Source organism: Tamandua tetradactyla, chromosome 2 (genome assembly GCF_023851605.1).
Source record: "Tamandua tetradactyla isolate mTamTet1 chromosome 2, mTamTet1.pri, whole genome shotgun sequence".
Classification (NCBI taxonomy): Eukaryota; Metazoa; Chordata; class Mammalia; order Pilosa; family Myrmecophagidae; genus Tamandua; species Tamandua tetradactyla.
The window spans coordinates 50,493,636-50,514,206 of NC_135328.1; the positions used below are offsets into that span (position 1 = coordinate 50,493,636).

Consider the following 20,571-nt stretch of genomic DNA (forward strand, 5'->3'; position numbering starts at 1 on the left):
GGCTTTTGGCTTTTGTATGTCTAGCACCTAAAAGTACCTGGCAAGTAGTAGAAATTGAACAAATTTTTGTTGAATAAATGAGATTAGGTTGATCACACAGTTAGAAAGTAAACAGCCTCCCATTCCATCTGTCAGGATGCAGATTCTGGCCTTCCATAGCCTTCTTCCAATTTACTACTCATATACCCAACCGTAATCTTTCTGCTGGCATGAAATGTGAACATAATGCCACACTGCTTGAGCTAAGTGTGCAGAAAAGCAATGTATGGAAGGAAATAACTTATAGTTCAATATATAAAACATACTTACTTGCTAAACTTCAGAGTTCAATTTCCTACCTATAATACAATCATATTTGAGTGAATAATGTTTTGACATTTTTTTCTTTTTCGTGAAAAACAACAAATATACAAAAAAGCAATAAATTTCAAAGCATATCGCAACAATTAGTTATAGAACAGATTTCAGAGTTGATATGGATTACAGTTCCATAGTTTTAGGTTTTTACTTCTAGTTACTGTAAGATACTAGAGACTAAAATATATATTAATATAATGATTCAGCAATCATACTCATTTGTTAAACCCTACCCTTTCTAGAACTCCACCATCATCTTTGATCTTTCTCTCACTCTTTGGGGGTCTTTGGCCTATTCCTATTCTTCCAACTTCATGTTAGAAGGGACTGTCGATAATATGGGATGGGGGATGGAACTAGTTGACCTCCTGGAGAGGCTGGCCTCTCTGCATTTCAGGGACTCATAAAAAAGGGACCCATCTGGAGGTTGTAGGTTTCTGGAAAGTTGCCTTAGTGCATGGAAACTCCATAGAATCTTATATATTGAGCTGGGTGTTCTTTAGAATTGGCAAGAATGGCTTTGGGGTGTGGCAAGCTATGGATAGATAACAGTGTCTAACAGAAGCTTGCGTAAAACCGGCCTCTAGAGTAGCCTCTCGACTCTATTTGAACTCTCTCAACCATTGACATCTTATTTGTAACACTTCTTTACCCCTTTTGATCAGGATGGCCTTGTTAATCCCACGGTGCCAGAGCCAGGCTTATCCCTGGGAGTCATCTTCTACACTGCTGGGGAGACTTTCACCCCTGGGTGTCATGTCCCATACAAGGGGAAAGGGCAATGGTTTCACTTGCAGAGTTGGGTTAGAGAGGAAGAGAGACCACATCTGAGCAACAAAAGAGGTCCTCCAAATGTAACTCTTAGGCATACTTATAGGTAGGTTAAGCTACATATATACTGCATACATAAGGTTGAATACTTTTTTATTTATCTGCTACATACATAAGCCTGACTAATTTTTTAAACCTGAGTCCTGGAAATCTAAACACCCATGATTATGTGTTTAATAGTGTATTAGTCACAGTTCTTTAGAGAAACAGAACCCAACAGGAGATATCTGTAAATATGAGATTTATAAAGATGTCTCATTAAAACATGATAATAGAAGAGTCCAAAATCCCTAGGGCAGGCTGTTAAGCTCACAGCTCTGATGAAGGGGCTGGACAAACTCCACAGGTGAGGCTTGCTGGCTGAAAAAGCAGGGGAAAAGATCTCTCCCTTAAAAGCCTTCAACTGTGGGCAGTGTGACAGTGGCTCAGCAGACAGAATTCTTGCCTGCCGGAGACCTGGTTTGATTCCTGGTACCTGCCCACGCCAAAAAAAGGGCCTTCAACTGATTGGATTATCTCATGGATGGAAGACATGCCTTAGTTGATCACAGATGTAATCAGCCACATAAATCAACTGACTAATGATTTAATACACCAGCCTTCTGGTTTTATCAACCAGCCAGGAGATATCCTCAGAACAATGGTCAGGCCAGTGCTTGCCTGACCAGACAACTGGGCATAATCACATGGTCAAGTTGACACCAGAACCTAACCATCAGAAATAATCACTTGTTTAGCTATAGAGCTTACACTTGGGAAATCTGGTGCCAGTGTTATCCTGTCTGTTCCCACCACCCTTGCACAACCACATTAGGGCAGTGCCATTGGAGTAAGCCCATCTGTTTTCATTTCCTTACAGACCACTATGCGGGACTTGTCCCAGATGCTGAAGAAGATGCCCCAGTACCAGAAAGAGCTCAGCAAGGTATGGTGATCAGAATGATTGATTTGGAATCATGAGTATAAACAGCTTCAAAAAGGCTTCTCAAAGCCTTGCTACACTGATTTATTCAGTGAAATTCACAGATATTTAGTCATCTTCAATTTTTATTAGAAAAAAAAGTGAAAAACTTGTATAGGCCTTCTTTCTTTTCGCTTTCTTTAGTCTTCCTCATCTTTTTGTCCCTTTATCCCTCCTATTTCCCTGCTGTTGGCAGAAGGCCTCAGTTCCTTACCACATGGGTCTCTCCATAGGGCCACTTGAGTGTTCTTTTTTTTTTATTATTTTTTAAAATTTTATTAATAAAACCAATCAACATACATTCTTTTTTTATCACAAGGTTGTATATTCATCATGATGACCATTTCTTAGAACATTTGCATCAATTCAGAAAAGAAATAAAAAGAAAACAGAAAAAAAATTCATGCATACCATACCCCTTACCCCCCCTTTCATTGATCACTAGCATTTCAATCTACTAAATTTATTTTAACATTTGTTCTCCCTATTATTTATTTATTTTTAATCCATATGTTTTACTCCTCTGTCCATAAAGTAGATGAAAGAAGCATCAGACACAAGGTTTTCACAATCACACAGTCACGTTGTGAAAGCTATATCATTATACAATCATCTTCAAGAAACATGGCTATTGGAACTCAGCTCTACATTTTCAGGCAGTTCCCTCCAGCCTCTCTGTTATACCTTAACTAAAAAGGTGATATCTAATTAATGCATAAGAATAACCTCCAGAATAACCTCTCAACTCTGTTTGGAATCTCTCCGCCTTGACACTTTATTTTGTCTCATTTCTCTCTACCTCCTTTCAGTTGAGAAGGTTTTCTCAATCCCTTGGTGCTGAGTCGCAGCTCATTCTAGGATTTCTGTCCCACATTGCCAGGAAAGTCCACACCCCTGGGAGTCATGTCCCACGTAGAGAGGGGGAGGGCAAAGAGTTTGCTTGACGTGCTGGCTGAGAGAGAGAGGCCACATCTGAGCCACAGAAGAAGTTCTCTTGGGCGTGACTCTTAGGCCTAATTTTAAGTAGGCTTAGCCTATCCTTTGTGGGGTTAAGTTTCATATGAACAAACCCCAAGATTGAGGGCTCAACCTATTGCTTTGGTTGTCTCCACTGCTGGTGAGAATGTCAAGAATTCTCCACTTGGGAAAGTTGAATTTTCCCCCTTTCTCACCATTCCCGCAAGGGGACTTTGCAAGTACTTTTTTATTCACTGTTCAAATCCTTCTGGGATTGATCAAGGCATCACTCTGGACAAACCTGTAAAATCTCATGCCCTACTCAAGGTTCCATGTACTTATGGTGTTCAATTAAGCTGTCCACATAAGTTATATTTGGAAATGCACTAGTCAAAATAAAAATTTTGTACCAAATGAACATTTTGTGCTTTAGTCTCACACATACGTTAAAGTTTTAAAATATTAATTACCATCTATTTTCAACACTCTGCATTATTTACATTCCTTTGTTCTTTCTCACGCAAAACATTTTTAAATTTGTACATTTGTCACTATCATTATACATTTTAGGCATTCCTAGATTATACCATCTCAGTCTTTATCGTATATCTTTCCTTCTGATTTCCTTTGTGCCCCCAGGCCTTCCCCCTGTATCATTCTCATATTCAGCTTCATTCAGTGTTCTAATATTATTGTATTACAGTTAGGTAGTATTGTGCTACCCATTTCTGAATTTTTACTATCAGTCCCGTTGCACAGTCTGTATCCCTTCAGTTCCGATTACCCAGTATCTACCGTATTTCTATCTCCTGATGACCTCTGTTCTTAATTGAAATTATCCAAGTTCATTCATTAATATTAGTTCATATCAGTGAGACCATACAGTATTTGTCCTTTTGTTTCTGGCTAATCTCACTCAGCATAATGTCCTCAAAGTCCATCTATGTTGTTACATACTTCATAATGTTATTCTGTCTTACAGCTGCATAATATTCCATCATATGTATATACCACAGCTTGTTTAGTCACTCATCTGTTGATGGACATATGGGCTGTTTCCATCTCTTCGCAATTGTAAATAATGCTGCTGTAAACATTCGTGTGCAAATGTCCATTTCTGTCTTTGCCCTCATGTCCTCTGAGTATATACCTAGCAATGGTATTGCCAGGTCATATGGCAATTCTATACTTAGCTTCCTGAGGAGCTGCCAAACTGCCTTCCACAGCGGTTGTACCATTTGACATTCCCACCAACAGTGGATAAGTGTGCCTCTTTCTCCACATCCTCTCCAGCACGGGTCATTTTCTGTTTTATTGATAATGGCCATTCTGATGGGTATGAGATATCTCATTGTGGTTTAATTTTGCATTTCCCTAATAGCCAGGGAAGTTCAGCATCTTTTGATGTGCCTTTTGGCCATTTGTATTTCCTTTTCTGAGAAGTGTCTGTTCAAGTCTTTTGCCCATTTTGTAATTGGGTTGTCTGTCTTTTTGTTGTTGAGTTGAACAATCTCTATATATTCTGGATACTAGACCTTTATCTGATATATTGTTTCCAAATATTGTCTCACATTGTGTAGGCTGTCTTTTACTTTCTTGACGATGTTCTTTGATGCACGAAAGTATTTAATTTTGAGGAGTTCCCATTTCTTTCTTTCTTTCTTCAGTGCTTGTGCTTTTGGTGTAAGGTCTAGGAAACCGCCTCCTATGATAAGATTTATAAGATATTTCCCTACATTTTCTTCTAACAGTTTTATGGTCTTAGAGCTAATGTTTAGGTCTTTGATGCATTTTGAGTTAGTTTTTGTATAGGGTGTGAGAAATGGATCCTCTTTCATTCTTTTGCATATGAATATCCAGTTCTCTAGGCACCATTGATTGAAGAAATTGTTCTGTCGCAGGTGATATGGCTTGACTGCCTTATCAAAGTTCAGTTGTCCATAGGTGAGAGGGTCTATATCTGAACACTCTATTCAATTCATTGGTCAGTGTATCTGTCTTTATGCCAGTACCATGCTGTTTTGACCACCGTAACTTCATGATACGCCTTAAATTCAGGTAGCATGAGACAGACTTCATTTTTCTTTCTCAGGATGCTTTTAGCTATTTGGGGCACCCTGCCCTTCCAGATAATTTGGTTATTGGTTTTTCTGTTTCTGAAAAGTAAGCTTTGGGGATTTTAATTGGTATTGCATTGAACCTGTAAGTCAATTTAGGTAGAATTGACATCTTAACTGTATTTAGTCTTCCAATCCATGAACACAGTATGCCCTTCCATTTATTTAGGTCTTCTGTGATTTCTTTTAACAATGTTTAGGTCTTTTGTCTCTTTAGTTAAATTTACTCCTAAATATTTTATTCTTTTGGTTACAATTGTAAATGGAATTTTTTTCTTGATTTCCCCCTCAGATTGTTCATTACTAGTGTATAGAAATACTATAGATTTTTGAGTGTTGATCTTGTAACCTGCCACTTTACTATACTCATTTATTAGCTCTAATAGTCTTACTGTGGATTTTTCAGTGTTTTTGAATCATATTTTCAGTGTTTCAGTATCATATCATCTGCAAACAGTGAGAATTTTACTTGTTCCTTTCCAATTTCGATGGCTTGTATTTCGTTTTCTTGTCTTATTGCTCTGGCTAGAACTTCCAACATGAGTTGAATAACAATGGTGATAACGGACATCCTTGTCTTGTTCTTTATCTTAGGGGGAAAGTTTTCAGTCTTTCCCCATTGAGGATGATGTTAGCTGTGGGTTTTTCATATATTCCCTTTATCATGTTGAGGATATTCTTATCCTTTGAAGTGTTTTAAGCAGGAAGGGATGTTGAATTTTGTCAGATGCCTTTTCTGCAATCAATTGAGATGATCATGTGGTTTTTCTGCTTTGATTTGTTGATATATAGTGTATTACATTAATTGATTTTCTTATGTTGAACCATCCTTGCATACATGGGATGAACCTACTTGGTCATGGTGTATAATTCTTTTAATATGCTGTTGGATTGGATTTATAAGAATTTCGTTGAGGATTTTTACCTCTATATTCATAAGAGAGATTGGTCTGTAGTTTTCTTTTCTTGTAATATCTTTGTCTGGCTTTGGTATGAGGGTGATATTGGCTTCATAGAATGAGTTAGGTAGCTTTCCCTCCTCTTCAACTTTTTTGAAGAGTTTGAGCAGGATTGGTACTAATTCTTACTTGAATGTTTGGTAGAATTCACATGTGAAGCCATCTGGTCCTGGACTTTTCTTTTTGGGGAGCTTCTTAGTGAGTGATTCAGTTTCTTTACTTGTGATTGGTTTGTTGAGGTCGTCTGTTTCTTCTCGAGTCAGTGTTGGTTGTTCATGCCTTTCTAGGAAGTTGTCCAGTTCATCTACATTGTCGAGTTTATTAACAAAAGTTGGTCATAGTATCCTCTCATTACCTCCTTTATTTCTGTGGGGTCAGTGGTTATGTCTCCTCTTCCATTCCTGATTTTATTTATTTGCATTCTCTTTCTTCTTCTTTTTGTCAGCCTCACCAAGGGTCCATCAATCTTTACTTTCTCATAGACCAACTTGTGGTTTTGTTGATTTTCTCAATTGTTTTCATATCCTCAGTTTCATTTATTTCTGGTCTAATCTTCATTATTTCTTTTCTGCTTGGGGTTAGTTTGCTGTTCTTTTTCTAGTTCTTCCAAGTGGAGGGTTAATTCCTTGATTTTTGTTCTTTCTTCTTCTTTGATATAGGCAAAAAATTTCCCTCTTAACACTGCTTTACTTTATCCCATAAATTTTGATATGTCGTGTTTGCATTTTCATTTGCCTCGAGATATTTACTGATTTCTCTTGCCATTTCTTCCTTGGCCCACTGGTTGTTTAAGAGTGTGTTTTTGAGCCTCCATATATATTTGTGAATTTTCTGGCACTCTGCCTATTATTGATTTCCAGCTTCATTCCTTTATGATCTTGAGAAAGTGTTTTGTATGATTTCAATATTTTTAAATTTATTCAGACTTGCTTTGTGACCCAGCATATGGTCTATCCTTGAGAATGATCCATGAGCACTTGAGAAAAAGGTATATCCTGCTGTTGTGGGGTGTAATGTTCTATAAATGTCTGTTAAGCGTAGATCATTTATTGCATTATTCAAATTCTCTGTTTCTTTATTGATCCTCTGTCTAGATGTTCTCTCCATTGATGAGAGTGGAGAATTGAGTAATACCAAGTATTATGGTAGATGTGTATATTTCTCTTTTCATTGTTTGCCTCATGTATTTTGGAGCATTCTGGCTCAGTGCATAAATATTTATGATTGTTATGTCTTCATGCTGAATTGTGCCTTTTATTAATACGTAGTACCCTTCTTTGTGTCTTTCGACTGTTTTACATTTGAAGTCTATTCTGATTGTTATTTGCATGAAATATCTTTTCCCAACCTTTCACATTCAGCCTATATTTATCCTTGGGTCTAAGATGCATTTCCTATAGACAGCATATAGATGGGTCCTGTTTTTTAATCCATTCTGCCAGTCTATATCTTTAGATTGGGGAGTTTAATCCATTAACATTTAGAGTTATTACTGTAAGAGCAGTACTTTCTTCTACCACTTTGCCTTTTGGATTTTATATGTCATATCTAATTTTTCCTTCTTTTTACCTTTACTGATAGTCTTCATTTCTACACTCTCCTCTACCCCTCTCTCTCCTGTCTTTTTGTATATGCCTCTAGTGCTCCCTTTAGTATTTTTGCAGAGCCAATCTCTTGGTCAAAATTTCTCTCAGTGATTTTTTTGTCTGAAAATGTTTTAATTTCTCCCTCATTTTTGAAGGACAATTTTGCTGGATATAGAATTCTTGGTTGGTAGTTTTTCTCTTTTAGTAATTTAAATATATCATCCCACTGTCTTTTCACCTCCATGGTTTCTGCTGAGAAGTCTTCGCATAGTCTTATTAGGCTTCCCTTGTATGTGATGGATTGCTTTTCTCTTGCTGCTTTCAAGATTCTCTCTTTCTCTTTGACATCTGATATTCTGATTAGTAAGTCTTGGAGTGTATCTATTTGGATCTATTCTGTTTGGGGTACTCTGCACTTCTTGGATCTATGATTTTGAGTCTTTCATAAGAGTTGGGAAATTTTCATGATAATTTCTTCCATTAGTTTTTTTCCTCCTTTTCCCTTCTCTTCTCCTTCTGGGACACCCACAACATGTATATTCATGCGCTTCATATTGTCATTCAATTCCCTGAGTCCCTGCTCATATTTTTCCATTCTTTTCCCTATATTTTCTTTTGCTTGTCATATTTCAGATGTCCCATCCTCCAGTTCACTAATCCTATCTTCTGCCTCTTGAAATCTGACATTGTAGGTTTCCATTATTTTTTTCATCTCTTCTACTGTGCCTTTCATTCCCATAAATTCTGTGATTTGTTTTTTCAGACTTTTGATTTCTTCTTTTTGTTCATTCCTTGCCTTCATTATATCCTCCCTCAATTCACTGATTTGATTTTTGATGAGGTTTTCCATGTCTGTTTGAACATTCTGAATTGTTTTGGCTCCTGTATCTCATTTGAATTGTTGGTTTGTTCCTTTGACTGGGCCATATCTTCAATTTTCCTAATATGATTCGTTATTTTTTGCTGGTGTCTAGGCATTTAATTACCTAAATTAGTTTTTTCTAGAGATTATTTTCACTTCTTTTACCTAGGATTTTCTTGCTGGATGACTTTGTTTTCTATCTGTTCTTTGATATTCAGTTCAGCATATTCTAGATCTGTAGCTTAGTTTTTGTTTAACAGTCAGAATTTTTCAGTTCTTGTTTTCTTGTTTCTTGCCCTACCCATATGTTCCCCGTCCCCCACTGTCCCCTTTGGAGGGTCTACTTAGGTATTATAGACTCCAGCCAGATTTTCCCTGAGTAAACTGGCCTCCTATGAGTAGGAAAGATTCACCTGTGTCAGTTTTCCCTGAGGGTGAGACCCAGCAGATTGAAAGATGTTCCTATGAAGCCCTTGGGCTCTCTGTTTTTCCGGTCCTGCCCAATATGTGGCACATGTCTGCCTGTGGTTCCCACCAGCATAAGGTGACATGGTACGTTTAACTTCAGCAGGCTCTCCCTGCTGAGGGCATGGTGGAGACAGAGGTGAGGTTGTAACCTGGCTTTAATTGCTCCACATTTCCACACCTGAGGTCTGAACTCGTTGAGGGAGGGTTCCACCTGAGCTGGGCCCCACCCCTCTTCTGGGGAAGGCACAGGCTCCAGACAAACACTCAAACAAGCTTAAATCTGCCTATATCTGGGGCAGTGGAGCCTGAGAAGCCTTGCAGCTGTATCCAAAGAGCAGTCAAGCCATAGAAACACAGCCACCAAGACTAAAGAGAAAAATCCTTTTCAGAGCAGGACCCCCAGTCCTCAGGTTTGCCAATCAAGAGCTTAAGTTGGTATGTTGCTCTGTGTATCTCCATGTCCTATTGCCCCCTCCTTTCCTTCAGGGCCCAGACCTTTTCAGATCCATAAAAACCTCTGTTTTTTTTTTTTTTTTCTTCTTCTTCTTTTTTCTGTCAGCCCTGTCCCCTCTGCACCAGGGCAAAAACCCAGCGACCTCCACTTTTACTTGAGGTTCAGCTGAGCTGGGGGCCTATTTTTAGTAGTCGCTAAGCCACCATCTTGGCCCTCCTTCCACTTGAGTGTTCTTAAACATGATCAGTGGCTTTTCCCCAAGGGAGTGATCTGAGGAGAGACATAGCTTATGTCCTAATCTTAGGCGTCATGTCCCATCACTTCCTCCGCACTGTTCATTAGAAGTTAGCCCACACTCAAGGGGAGGGGAATTAATCTAATCTCATGAAGGTAGGAACACCGAAGAATTTGTACTCCGTTTGTAAACTATCAACCACCCTACCACCCAAACACCCTTCCCCTATAAATGATTCTTCTTTCCTCTTAACTCTTTTATAATGTGGTTTGTACCTCTCTTCTGACATGTAACATTTCTACCTTGGGATGTTTGGACATGTTTTATTGCCTTTAAGAGGCTAGAGACTCCTTATTACTGAGCATAGTGTTCCATAGATAGTAGCTGCTCAGTATCTGTTACATGAATCAGTGATTAATTCCTTGGTCACAAACTCTCTCCTGCTTTTTCCTAGTATTCGACCCACCTGCACCTTGCTGAGGACTGTATGAAGCATTACCAAGGCACTGTGGATAAACTGTGCCGAGTGGAGCAGGTAGGACTTTTCGTCTGTTTCTGCCTTGGCCAGTCTTCTGTCATGCCCCTTTACTCAGAAGGATTTTAACCATGTGGCCTTAAATACCCCGCAGAATCTTAGAAACTAGAGGTGGGAAAGCCTGCTAGATCATGTGGTCTCAACTATTGGGAGCCAGTACAGTTTCGCTCACAGTGGTAGGGACTAGACTGGTCTGGAATGCTGTATTTGGATTTTGCATGTTGTACTCTCTCCAATAGCTCACTTTTCCCTAGAATGCCTGAAGGAAGATTTGTGGAGTTTCAAGCCCTCCGTTGACAGAACTGGCTCAGTTTTATGTTCTGAATATATTTTGCTCCTGCTATGGGTAGGCCAGCTTTGGAGAACTAGTGGCTCAGGCAGAATAGTGCAGTAGCAGGCCAGAAAGCCTGAGGCCTCACTGACCACGATTAGGGCTAAAAGTTGAGAGTTTGTGATTTGTGTCCCATCTCTGTCACTTATTTATTTGATGTACATATTCTCTCTGCTCTGTTTTCCTTCTCTGAAGAATGGAAATAACAGTGCTGGTACATGTTTCAGGAATGTTTATGGTGTCCCTAATTGTGGCACTCCATTCTTCAATTGTGACAACATTATTAAACTATGGGTCAATTTCTAAGGGAAGAGAGGGATATTTCAAGATTGTGAAGCCTCTATCTATCTCTCCCTTTTCACATGAAGAAGGCAATTCAAGCTGAGTTTTTGATGAACAGGCTCAGCTTAGGTTTGTAAGACCAGTCCTGTATCTTGACTATTTTAAAAGAGAAAGTAGCCATGCTAAGCATCCATCAATTTCACAGATGATCATGGCAGACAAGTGTCCTCTCTAAATGAACTTGACCAGCCAGAAGGTAGACTGTGTCTAGATAGTTAAAATGCAGAGTTTAGGCTTGATCCTTGGAGGCATAAAACTTTTCAGAGGTGCCCAAAGTATTCATCGAACTACTTCCATTTAATTTGGCTTATGGAGAGTATTATAAACAACTCCTGTTGAACAAACATCTTTTAAAACTGACAGTAGGACTGAGAGGTGAAAGGGTCTAAGAGAGGTTTCTTTACTCTGATCCAGACTAGCAAAAGACTGTGCACTTGAGATGATCATTTTATGGACTCCTGGAATCTTGAAATTGAAAAGCGAGCCTTCAGCCATCTCTATATGAGCTACAGAGTTAATTGTAGAAGTGGGTCTTTGAGAACAAGACCAAATGGTTTCTCAGTTTGCTAGACAGGTGTTCTGTGTTCTTTGTTGAGAATAGATCTGACCTTGCCTCAGTCATAAAGTGGTGGTCAATATTATGCTTTCTTCACACTCTTTCATCCTCAGCTCCTGTGTCATCCCTTCTCTCCTTCATCTGCCTAGGTTTGGATTTGCAGACTTGGGACCCCATTTTTTTCTCCTCACCCTAAAAAATGATTAAAATATTAAAAACAGAGACTGTACCTAGAATAGTTAAAACTTAGAAAATATGTCCTTCAATGCCAGGGTGAAGTAGAGTAGAAAAAATCTACCTAAAGGCATTTTAAAAACTCAGAGTTTTCTATGGGTGGGAAGTTCATCCCTTTAAACCCTGATTCCTAGCAAGGCTTTCTACCTCTGGAGGATCTACCAAGTTTGAGTTTTTACCTAAGGAATTGGCACAGGTACACGGCACTCTGCGAGGAACAGCCTTCCTTTAAACAAAATGGCAAGTCATTGTAGTTTCTGTTTTGGAAAGCATTCATCAATTCTCACCAATGCTATAGAAAATAATGCTAATTACAGTGCTCTTGTGGGAGAAGTACCCATTGAAAGACTTTCTCCAACCAAGCTACAAATCCCAAACATATATCTAGACTGTCAAAGAAAAGAGACCAACAAGGTATGTTTTCTGTAGGACTTGGCAATGGGCACAGATGCTGAAGGGGAAAAGATCAAGGACCCTATGAGAGCCATCGTCCCCATTCTGCTGGATGCAAACGTCAGCACTTACGACAAAATCCGCATCATCCTTCTCTACATCTTTTTGAAGAATGGTAGGAATTCTGAGATACAGAGAAGGGACTAGGTTTTCTTGAGGGAAAATGAGGCTGCTGGGACAAAGAAACAGAGTGAAAAGTTCGTTTAAAAAACATGGAAAGGGAAAGGAGAAGGGTATCAAATAAGAAAACCCTAGGAGCTCTTTATATTTGGGGAGATGTCATAGGTGAATCTGTTCGAACCAGAAGCTGAATATCCTCCAGTGCTTCTAGAGTTAGAGAATTACTTAAAAGAGGGTGGGGTGGGGGGAGAGAAGAGAGATAATTGTCCATAAAAGTTTAATAGATAATTCAAGGTGTTAATAGAGTGGTATAGGGAAAAAATACACCTAATGTAAACTATAGACTGTAGTTAATAGTACAATTTTAATAGTCTTTCATCAGTTAGCAAAGGTACCACAGTAATGCAAAGTATCAACAATAGGGGGTTTATGGAAATGCTGTAATTTTTACATGATTTTTCTGTAAACCTACTTCTCTAATTTAAAATTTTTAAATAAAAAATTTTAAGTTTATTAGAGCTATACCTGCCAGATATTTTAACTCGTACCCCATTTGTAATCTGTGCCTTTGAGTAACTGATTTTACCCACATCACAGTAACCGTGAGTGTCCATTATACAAAAGGTCAGTACTAAGGATCTCTGGTCCGGTTTGATTCTGATGGAGGGAGAAACAGGGGACAGATGGAAATATGGATTATGAGGGTCAGTTGTTAAATGTCATAGCTCAGGCAAGAGTAGGTAGAGTGGATGGTGGGACCTAGGGGATTTCCGAATTGTGTTGTGGGATCTTTATTTCTCAAGTTTCTTTACTTTTATGCTACAAGTAAATCATAATTCTTATCTTATTTTCACCTCGCAGTAAAGTTGATGTGATAAAAAGATCAATTTCCACTAATCCTGAGAAGACAGGGCATCACCAAGCCTAAAGCCCACTCTACACCGGAGTTTTCTGATATGACAGTGGTTGAGTTTTGATGATTGGGTTTTTCTGTTCCCCCAGGCATCACTGAGGAAAACTTGAACAAACTGATCCAGCACGCTCAGATTCCTCCGGAGGACAGTGAGATCATCACCAACATGGCTCACCTTGGGGTGCCCATCGTAACAGACGTAAGGGCTTCCTCTCGGCCCTCGAGACCCAGCTTCCATATTTGGAGAGGCAGAGAGGAAGCTGGCGTGTTTTATCTATTTCTGCTCTAACTTATTTAAGGCAGTTTATGACACACATATACCTACACTCAGCATCAAGAATAGAAAGCAGGGAAAATGAGTACCCATTTCATGAGTCCTCATTTCAAAGAGATAAAAAGAACCTTCAGGACACATCAAAAAGTTGTACACAGTCATTGAAGCAGAGCTGTGTTTCTGAACCAAACCAAAATAGGGGTAACAATCAGTTTCATTTTTTCACATCTTAAGGTCATGCTAGCTTTGCCTCTGGGTGCCTTAGACTCAGCATATTCTGTGAAGATGAAAGTTGAACATTTAGAGTCAAGTTACTTTTTTGGTCTTCTGCACTGGTGGCGATTCAGAACAATGTCAGGACAGGCTTTCTGGGAGTTCCAGACCACACACTTTGTTCCAGAAGAAGCTTTGAACCTTACCTGTTTAAAGTACCCCCACTGTGCTTGGGAAGTCAGTGAGTATTTTCTAGGCTATCCTGGAGTTAAGTGTAGGGAAAGAGAGAGGTAGATTTAGAAAAGGTTTTTAGGATTTGATTCTCAGGGCAGTAAGGAACTGTGAAGTGATAGAATCAGATTTGATACATTGGAAGCATCACTCAGGCTGTTGTATAGAAACAAACTGGAAGGCCAGGAAGATATGAGCTTTCTATGGCCTCTGAGTTCCCAGAGCATTTTCTTTTTAAGTAAAATTTTTAATTGAAGTAGAATATACATCCCTTCTCCCCATAGATTAGTTTTCCTTCTTTTTGAACTTTATATAAATGGTGTCATAAAGTAAAAAAAAAGAAGTACCCCTACTGTTCACTTTCTTTCTTTAGGGAGTTAATTTATACAACAGTACCTATAAAGCTAGGTTTGAAAATGTACTTCTTTTGGAATCTTAGAGACAAAAACTTTGTTTTGGAGCCACCAGACCATAGGTCTGTAACTGGCAGTAGTTTGGTGTTGTTATAACACAGACTAAAATGAGAATGGAGATGTTTCATTCAGTATATCTGTGCCATTGAAACTAAATCAAACAATGTCATACCCAAAGAAATTTTTTTCTCCTATAGTAGAAAGCAAACTACTTTTTTTTTTTAACTACATGGATTTTTTTTTAATGACACTTATATATGTGACCCACTATTTCCATTTTTCATTACTTTAAAGACCCCTAGTTCCTAAGAGAAGCACATTTTGGGCTATTCCAGGGAAAACCTCCCCTGCTTGCTGATGCTTACTCTGAAGGGAGTCTTTGGGAGATAATTTCCAGGGTTTAGTAGAAGGTCATCTATTTCACAAGTGGTTCCCTGACTCAGAGACTAATTTTTGTGTGTGTTTGCATTCAGTCCACTTTGCGTCGCAGGAGCAAGCCAGAACGGAAAGAGCGCATTAGTGAGCAGACCTACCAGCTCTCACGATGGACCCCAATTATTAAAGATATCATGGAGGTTAGTGATGGAGGAGTATGGGAAGGATGTATGGCACTGGCATTTCATTCTAGGGCCGAAATTCTTCTAAGTGCACCTGCTATAAAGTGGTGGTGACACCCAGGGTTTTCTTTTCTTGAAGATTTTCATCCAGGTCTCCAGAGCTCTTTTAGCCTTCATATAGATTCACACCTTGTCCTGCGTGTTTTTCATGGTGGCTTCAAAAGGCTGCCAAGTGCAGATCCCCAGGATCCATGCCTATTGCTCATGTCCTTGAGGATTTAGCCCTAACTTATAGAAACCCTTGATGGTACCATATCCAAAGGAGGGAAACGCAAACCAACGTCACAAAAATCAAAATGAGTAACATACACATGCCTGCATACGGAAGGGATGTGAGTATGTACTTGTGTGCTTCAGCTTTGAGTGATGTAGTGCCACCCCCTCAATCTGGTGTGGAAGGGCCTCTGGAATGTGACCCCAGTGTGCCCCTGTCACTTCTTCTGCTCTCCTCCCTAAACTCCCCACGTCAGCCAGATCAGACTCTGCAAGCGTATTTCTACCTCTATTCTTGTTCAAAATTGTCCCTTGCCTGGAATGTTCTCATCCTTGCTTTCCACTTCCTGAATCCTGCCTTTCCTTCAAAGTCTTGATCATGTCTCATCATTTCCACATACCACCTCTTCTCCTGCCACCCAACACCCCAGCAACCCTCTTCTGAGCTTCTGTAGCATTTTTCAGGGATACACTTTACATATATATATGTGGTCAATATTTTGTGTTATCTTTTTCTACATTTGCACAGTCCCTTTAGTTGATGTATCCTGTGGCACAGTTTCTTGTCCATATTAGATGTTCAGTATTTGTTGAATATAACATATTGTGCATCACAGCAGCTCTGCAGTGTCACTCTCCTTTCCCCCTTGTAACATGAGGAAACCCCAAATAGAATCCTATACACTAGATTTTGGGGGTTGAACTTGAAAATAATGTGTTCAACTCCCTTACTTGACAGGTGAACAAAACTGTGATCCAGAGATCCCTTAGTTTATTCATGGCAAGCTAGTATAAGAGCCAAGATGTTCCTACTGAGTTGTACATTAGAATAAATAAATAAGGGTGTAGTGAGTCAGCTTGCTATTTTTAAACCTGCAGATAAAAAAAATGAGTGAACAGGAGACATCTGGAAACCAGTTACATCTGCTTGGTGGATTAGATAAAGCCAACCCGTCTGTCTCACCCTCTCTTTTGTTCTCTTCTCCCTTTTACTACCCTCCCCACACACAATTCCTTAAAGAGACATGTGTAGGCTTCACATGGTAGCTGTTAGGAGAAGTGTAGATTTCTAGGCAGGAAGGAGGTGGATGGAGTACACCCACCAGATAATTAGACCCTTGGAAAACTGAGGATGTACGGTTTTGTCTTACATGAGAGACTCAGCCTGTGCCTAGATTATATGATACTGATGGTGGGTGTCAGGAATTTACTGGATAGATGCAGCATTTATAACCTTACCTAAAATGTAAAAGGGGGAGGGGGTTTGGAAGAGACAAGAAAACTTATTGCAATTATTTTCTTCTCTTAAAGGACAGGCCTACATACCTATTTCAGTGTAACACATGGTTATTGAGCATCCCGGTCATGCTGAGCACTGCTCTGGGCACCCTGGCAGCAGGCTGCAGGACAAGAGCTCTGGTGGTAGAAAGCATGGCCATGCTTTTTGCTAACTGATTTATTCTTTCAGTCATCTTGACTTGGTTCTCATCTGTCCTTTACAGACAGATGGCAGTCCTAACATCTGTCTCTTTTCTTTCTAGGACACTATTGAGGACAAACTTGATACCAAGCACTACCCTTATATCTCTACCCGCTCTTCTGCCTCTTTTAGTACCACTGCTGTCAGGTAGGTGATAATTCCTGAGCAAAGAAGAGGATAGTAAGTGGGGCCATCTCTGGTTGGATCTCATCTCTATGGTAGACGGTTGTCCTGTTGAGCAGTGGCAGATCTGTGGTTTATCATGGCACCCAGAGCACAGGCCAGGTCCTTGCAGCAGCCCACAAAGCTTTCTGTTACTTCTCTGACTCACTCATTCACTCCTCCTTTCACTTAGTCCAATTCAGCCACACCAGACTTCTTGCCCTTCCTTGAACATGCCATGCCCAGTTTTGCTTCCGGGCCTTGGAGCCTGCTTTTCCCTCTGAAATTGTCTGCCCCCAGATATGTATGCATGACTTGCTTCTTCCTCACCTTCAGTTCTTTAATCAAGTGCTGCCTTCTCTGACCTTCCCTAACCACCCTGCTTAAGGCTGGGGTATGCGAGTGCTCACAGCAGCATTGTTCACAATAGCCAAAAGGTGGAAACAACCCAAAAGGCTATCAGCTGATAAATGGATAAACAAAATGTTTTATATCCATACAGCAAAATATTGTCCAGCCATAAAAAAAGACTGAAGTTCTGATACATGCCACAACATGGGTAAACTTTGTAAACATTATGCTCAGTAAAAGAAGCCAGACACAAAAGGCCATATATGGTATGATTCCATTTGTATGAAATATCCAGAATAGGCAATCCATACAGACAGAAAGTAGATTAGTTGTTGCCAAAGACTGAGGGTGTTGGTGGGAGGAATGGAGAGTGACTACTAATGAGTACGAGATTTCCTTTTGGGATGATGAAAATACTCTAAAATTGATTGTGGTGATGGTTATACAACTTTGTGAATATACTAAAAATTGTTGAATTGTACACTTTAAATGAGTGAGTTTTATGGTATGTGAATTATATCTCCATAAAGATTTTACAGAAAAGGGAATAAAAGAAAAAAATAGCAACTTCCCCCTCCAACACTCCCTGCCTGCCATCCTACTTTATTTTTCTCCATAGAACACACCTCCCATCTAATACACAGTTTGGATTGATCTTAGTTATCTCGTTTATTGTTCATCTCCCTCAAATAGAATGTCAGGTCCAATAGGGCAGGGGTTTGTGTGTGTTTTGTTTACTATCTTCTCTTCAGTGTCCAAAACTGAGTCTGGCATGTAGTAGATGCTCTGGATGTTTCTTATTATTAAGGAAATGAATATATCATCTGCATGGAGTCACAGTTCTCACATTCATTCTTGATGGAAGCATAGACATTGGAAATGTGGAAAACATGGGTTTAGTGGGCTTCTGCCATGTACCTGGTAACTCTTAGACATTTCAGTTTTGAAATGTAAATAGAAAACTGTTCATTTCTTCTGTCCCCAGATACTTTAACACTCTGTGTGTTTTCTTTGCTCCTCATGAGTCCTTGCAGGGGTATTTTTTTGAAGCTCTTCCTATTGTTCTTCTGCTTGTTATACTCATCCAAAAACCTTTCCTGCTGTGACATCTCCACTTGCCAGGCCCTGGAACTCTTTAATACTTATAGAGACATTTTGTTTTCAGACTGTTCTCTGCCTCCATTACACCTGCGGTCTAGATTGGTTCCTGACCCAGCCGTCTGTTACCCTTCATGAGGTGGGGCAGCTGTAGCTGAGCAGCCTCAGAGGCAGAGTGCTGCTCTGATTTTGTTTTTATTTTTTTCATTAGAGAAATCTACATTTCATTGTAGATTTCTAGAAATTTCATGCAGAGTGCAGGGTTTCCACAACCCCCACCCACCCAACACGGTTCTCCTATTATTAATTTTTGTATTGGTGTGGTCACCTTTGCTTTTCTCTGCCAATGAGAACTTTGCTCAGCTCCTGAGAACAATCAAGGATGAACACGTGAGCTTGGAACAGTAGTTACCAGCTCCAGGGGAGGCAGCCTGTGACACTGGTGCAATGTACAATTCCCAGTATCAACACTCTTTAGGATATTTACCTCTTTGTCCCTCTTCTCATACTTCCCCAGTTCTTGTCTCCCTCTTGCCCTCTTTCTGCCTTCACCTTTAGCCCTTCTTCCTGTTCTGCACCTGGGGTCTGCTTGGTGGCATCTGGGACATTGCCAGCCTTGGAGTAAAATACAAAATCCCAAGTAGTACCACAACTAGGCTGGTTGATGACAGCAGGATCTCAAACGACTACAGAGGGAAAGAAAGTGACTATGAAATTCTCTTCGTTGGCCATCTCTACAGTGCCATCTAGATTTGGAAAGTGACTTCAGTCTAGAGGAGACTTGCTCTAGACTGACCAGCTCCTTTTGTTTTGGTTTGGTTTTCATTTTTGTCTTTCCAATTTTCTTAACCTGGAAGCCCCCCATCTCTCAGTGTTTCTGATTATAATGTAAAGATGCATTAAGAAAAGCTCAGGGACAAAAGGCAGCATCTCTGGAGAACTGTCCCCACTGCTGTAGTGCCTTTCTTCACTGGCTCCTCTTGTATATCTTTAAGAAGGCATCTCAGGGTCACCTCTCCCAGGAGGACTTCCCCAGTGATGCCTGGACAGGGTTAGATGGCCCTTCCCTGTGTTTGCAACCATGGCACTGTGCTCTTCTCCATCGTCTTCCTTCTCCCCACCCCCTCCCACCCCACCCACTCCATTTACACTGTGAGCCCTTGGGGCTATATCTTATTCAGGTCTTCCTCTCCGGTGCCTAGATGAGGACCTGGCCCTTTCTTGCAGCACTCGGTATGTGTCTGTTCAGTGAATAAATGTGTCAGCCTGAAGACAAATCTTAGACTTTGTCCTCACTGCTCACTGCCAACGAAATGTCCCAGGCAAGCTTAGAAACATGCACAATCTAGGGTAGATGCCTGGACTAATGTCATGCAAGAGTATGCTTTCGAATTTAACATTTCTAACTCTGAAGCTCAACTGAACCCATCTGAGGCCTACCTATTTCTTAGACAATGACAAGGTCACAGCCCAGGCATACATTGTGATTCTTCTCCCAGTAGCCATAACACTTGAAGATTTACATTGCAGCTCGATTCAACCTGCACTTACTAAGTATTTGCTGTTTTGAGCAAGGGGGCACAGAACTAATGTGTAAACAAATTGCTGAAAAATGAAGTGATAAATGCTGTGAGTGAAGATAAGCATAATCTCTCTCTTCTCCCCCTTCCCACTCCAACTCTCTCTCAGTGCCCGCTATGGACACTGGCATAAGAATAAAGCCCCAGGGGAGTACCGCAGTGGCCCCCGCCTCATTATTTTCATCCTTGGAGGCGTGAGCCTGAATGAAATGCGTTGTGCTTACGAGGTGACCCAAGCCAATGGAAAGTGGGAAGTGCTAATAGGTGAGTAGAGGAATGTTTTCTGGAGGGAAGGGGCTGCTTCACTGCATCTTGACTTCATTCCATGCTTTGGTGTGTCATTGTCTTTAATTCTCCATTGTACCTGCGAAACTTAGTCTCTAGATAAATGTTTGTAGATGACAGAAGCTAAGGGGTGGAGGGTTCCTTCCTCATGTCTGTGTTGTTTCTCTTATCTCTGAGAAGCAGCATCATGAGGTGGGAAGTGCCTAATCTGAAAGTCCAACAGACCCAGCCTCAAATTCCTGCTCTGCCACCGCCAAGCAGTGTCACCTTGAGCAAGCAGCTCAATCTCTCCAAGTTGCAATCTCCTTACCCAACAAAACACAATTAATTACAGCCTTGAAATAGGCCTTAGAGGAAGTTTGTCGATTTCCTAGCATTAGACC

The 20,571-nt window shown here is 40.2% G+C and overlaps 1 protein-coding gene across 4 annotated transcripts in view; it reads left to right on the top strand.

The window, feature by feature from the left end:
* STXBP1 (syntaxin binding protein 1) overlaps positions 1–20,571 on the top strand; it is a 130,966-nt gene that overhangs the window by 101,213 nt on the left and 9,182 nt on the right. For 3 of the 4 annotated variants that reach the window (XM_077145614.1, XM_077145597.1, XM_077145603.1), the window contains exons 12-18: positions 2,048–2,113; positions 10,242–10,322; positions 12,215–12,353; positions 13,361–13,470; positions 14,876–14,977; positions 16,774–16,859; positions 20,013–20,167. In XM_077145614.1, the coding sequence (XP_077001729.1) occupies positions 2,048–2,113; positions 10,242–10,322; positions 12,215–12,353; positions 13,361–13,470; positions 14,876–14,977; positions 16,774–16,859; positions 20,013–20,167 (739 nt within the window). The remainder of the gene's footprint in view (positions 1–2,047; positions 2,114–10,241; positions 10,323–12,214; positions 12,354–13,360; positions 13,471–14,875; positions 14,978–16,773; positions 16,860–20,012; positions 20,168–20,571) is intronic. The other variant, XM_077145609.1, reaches the window with a different exon arrangement.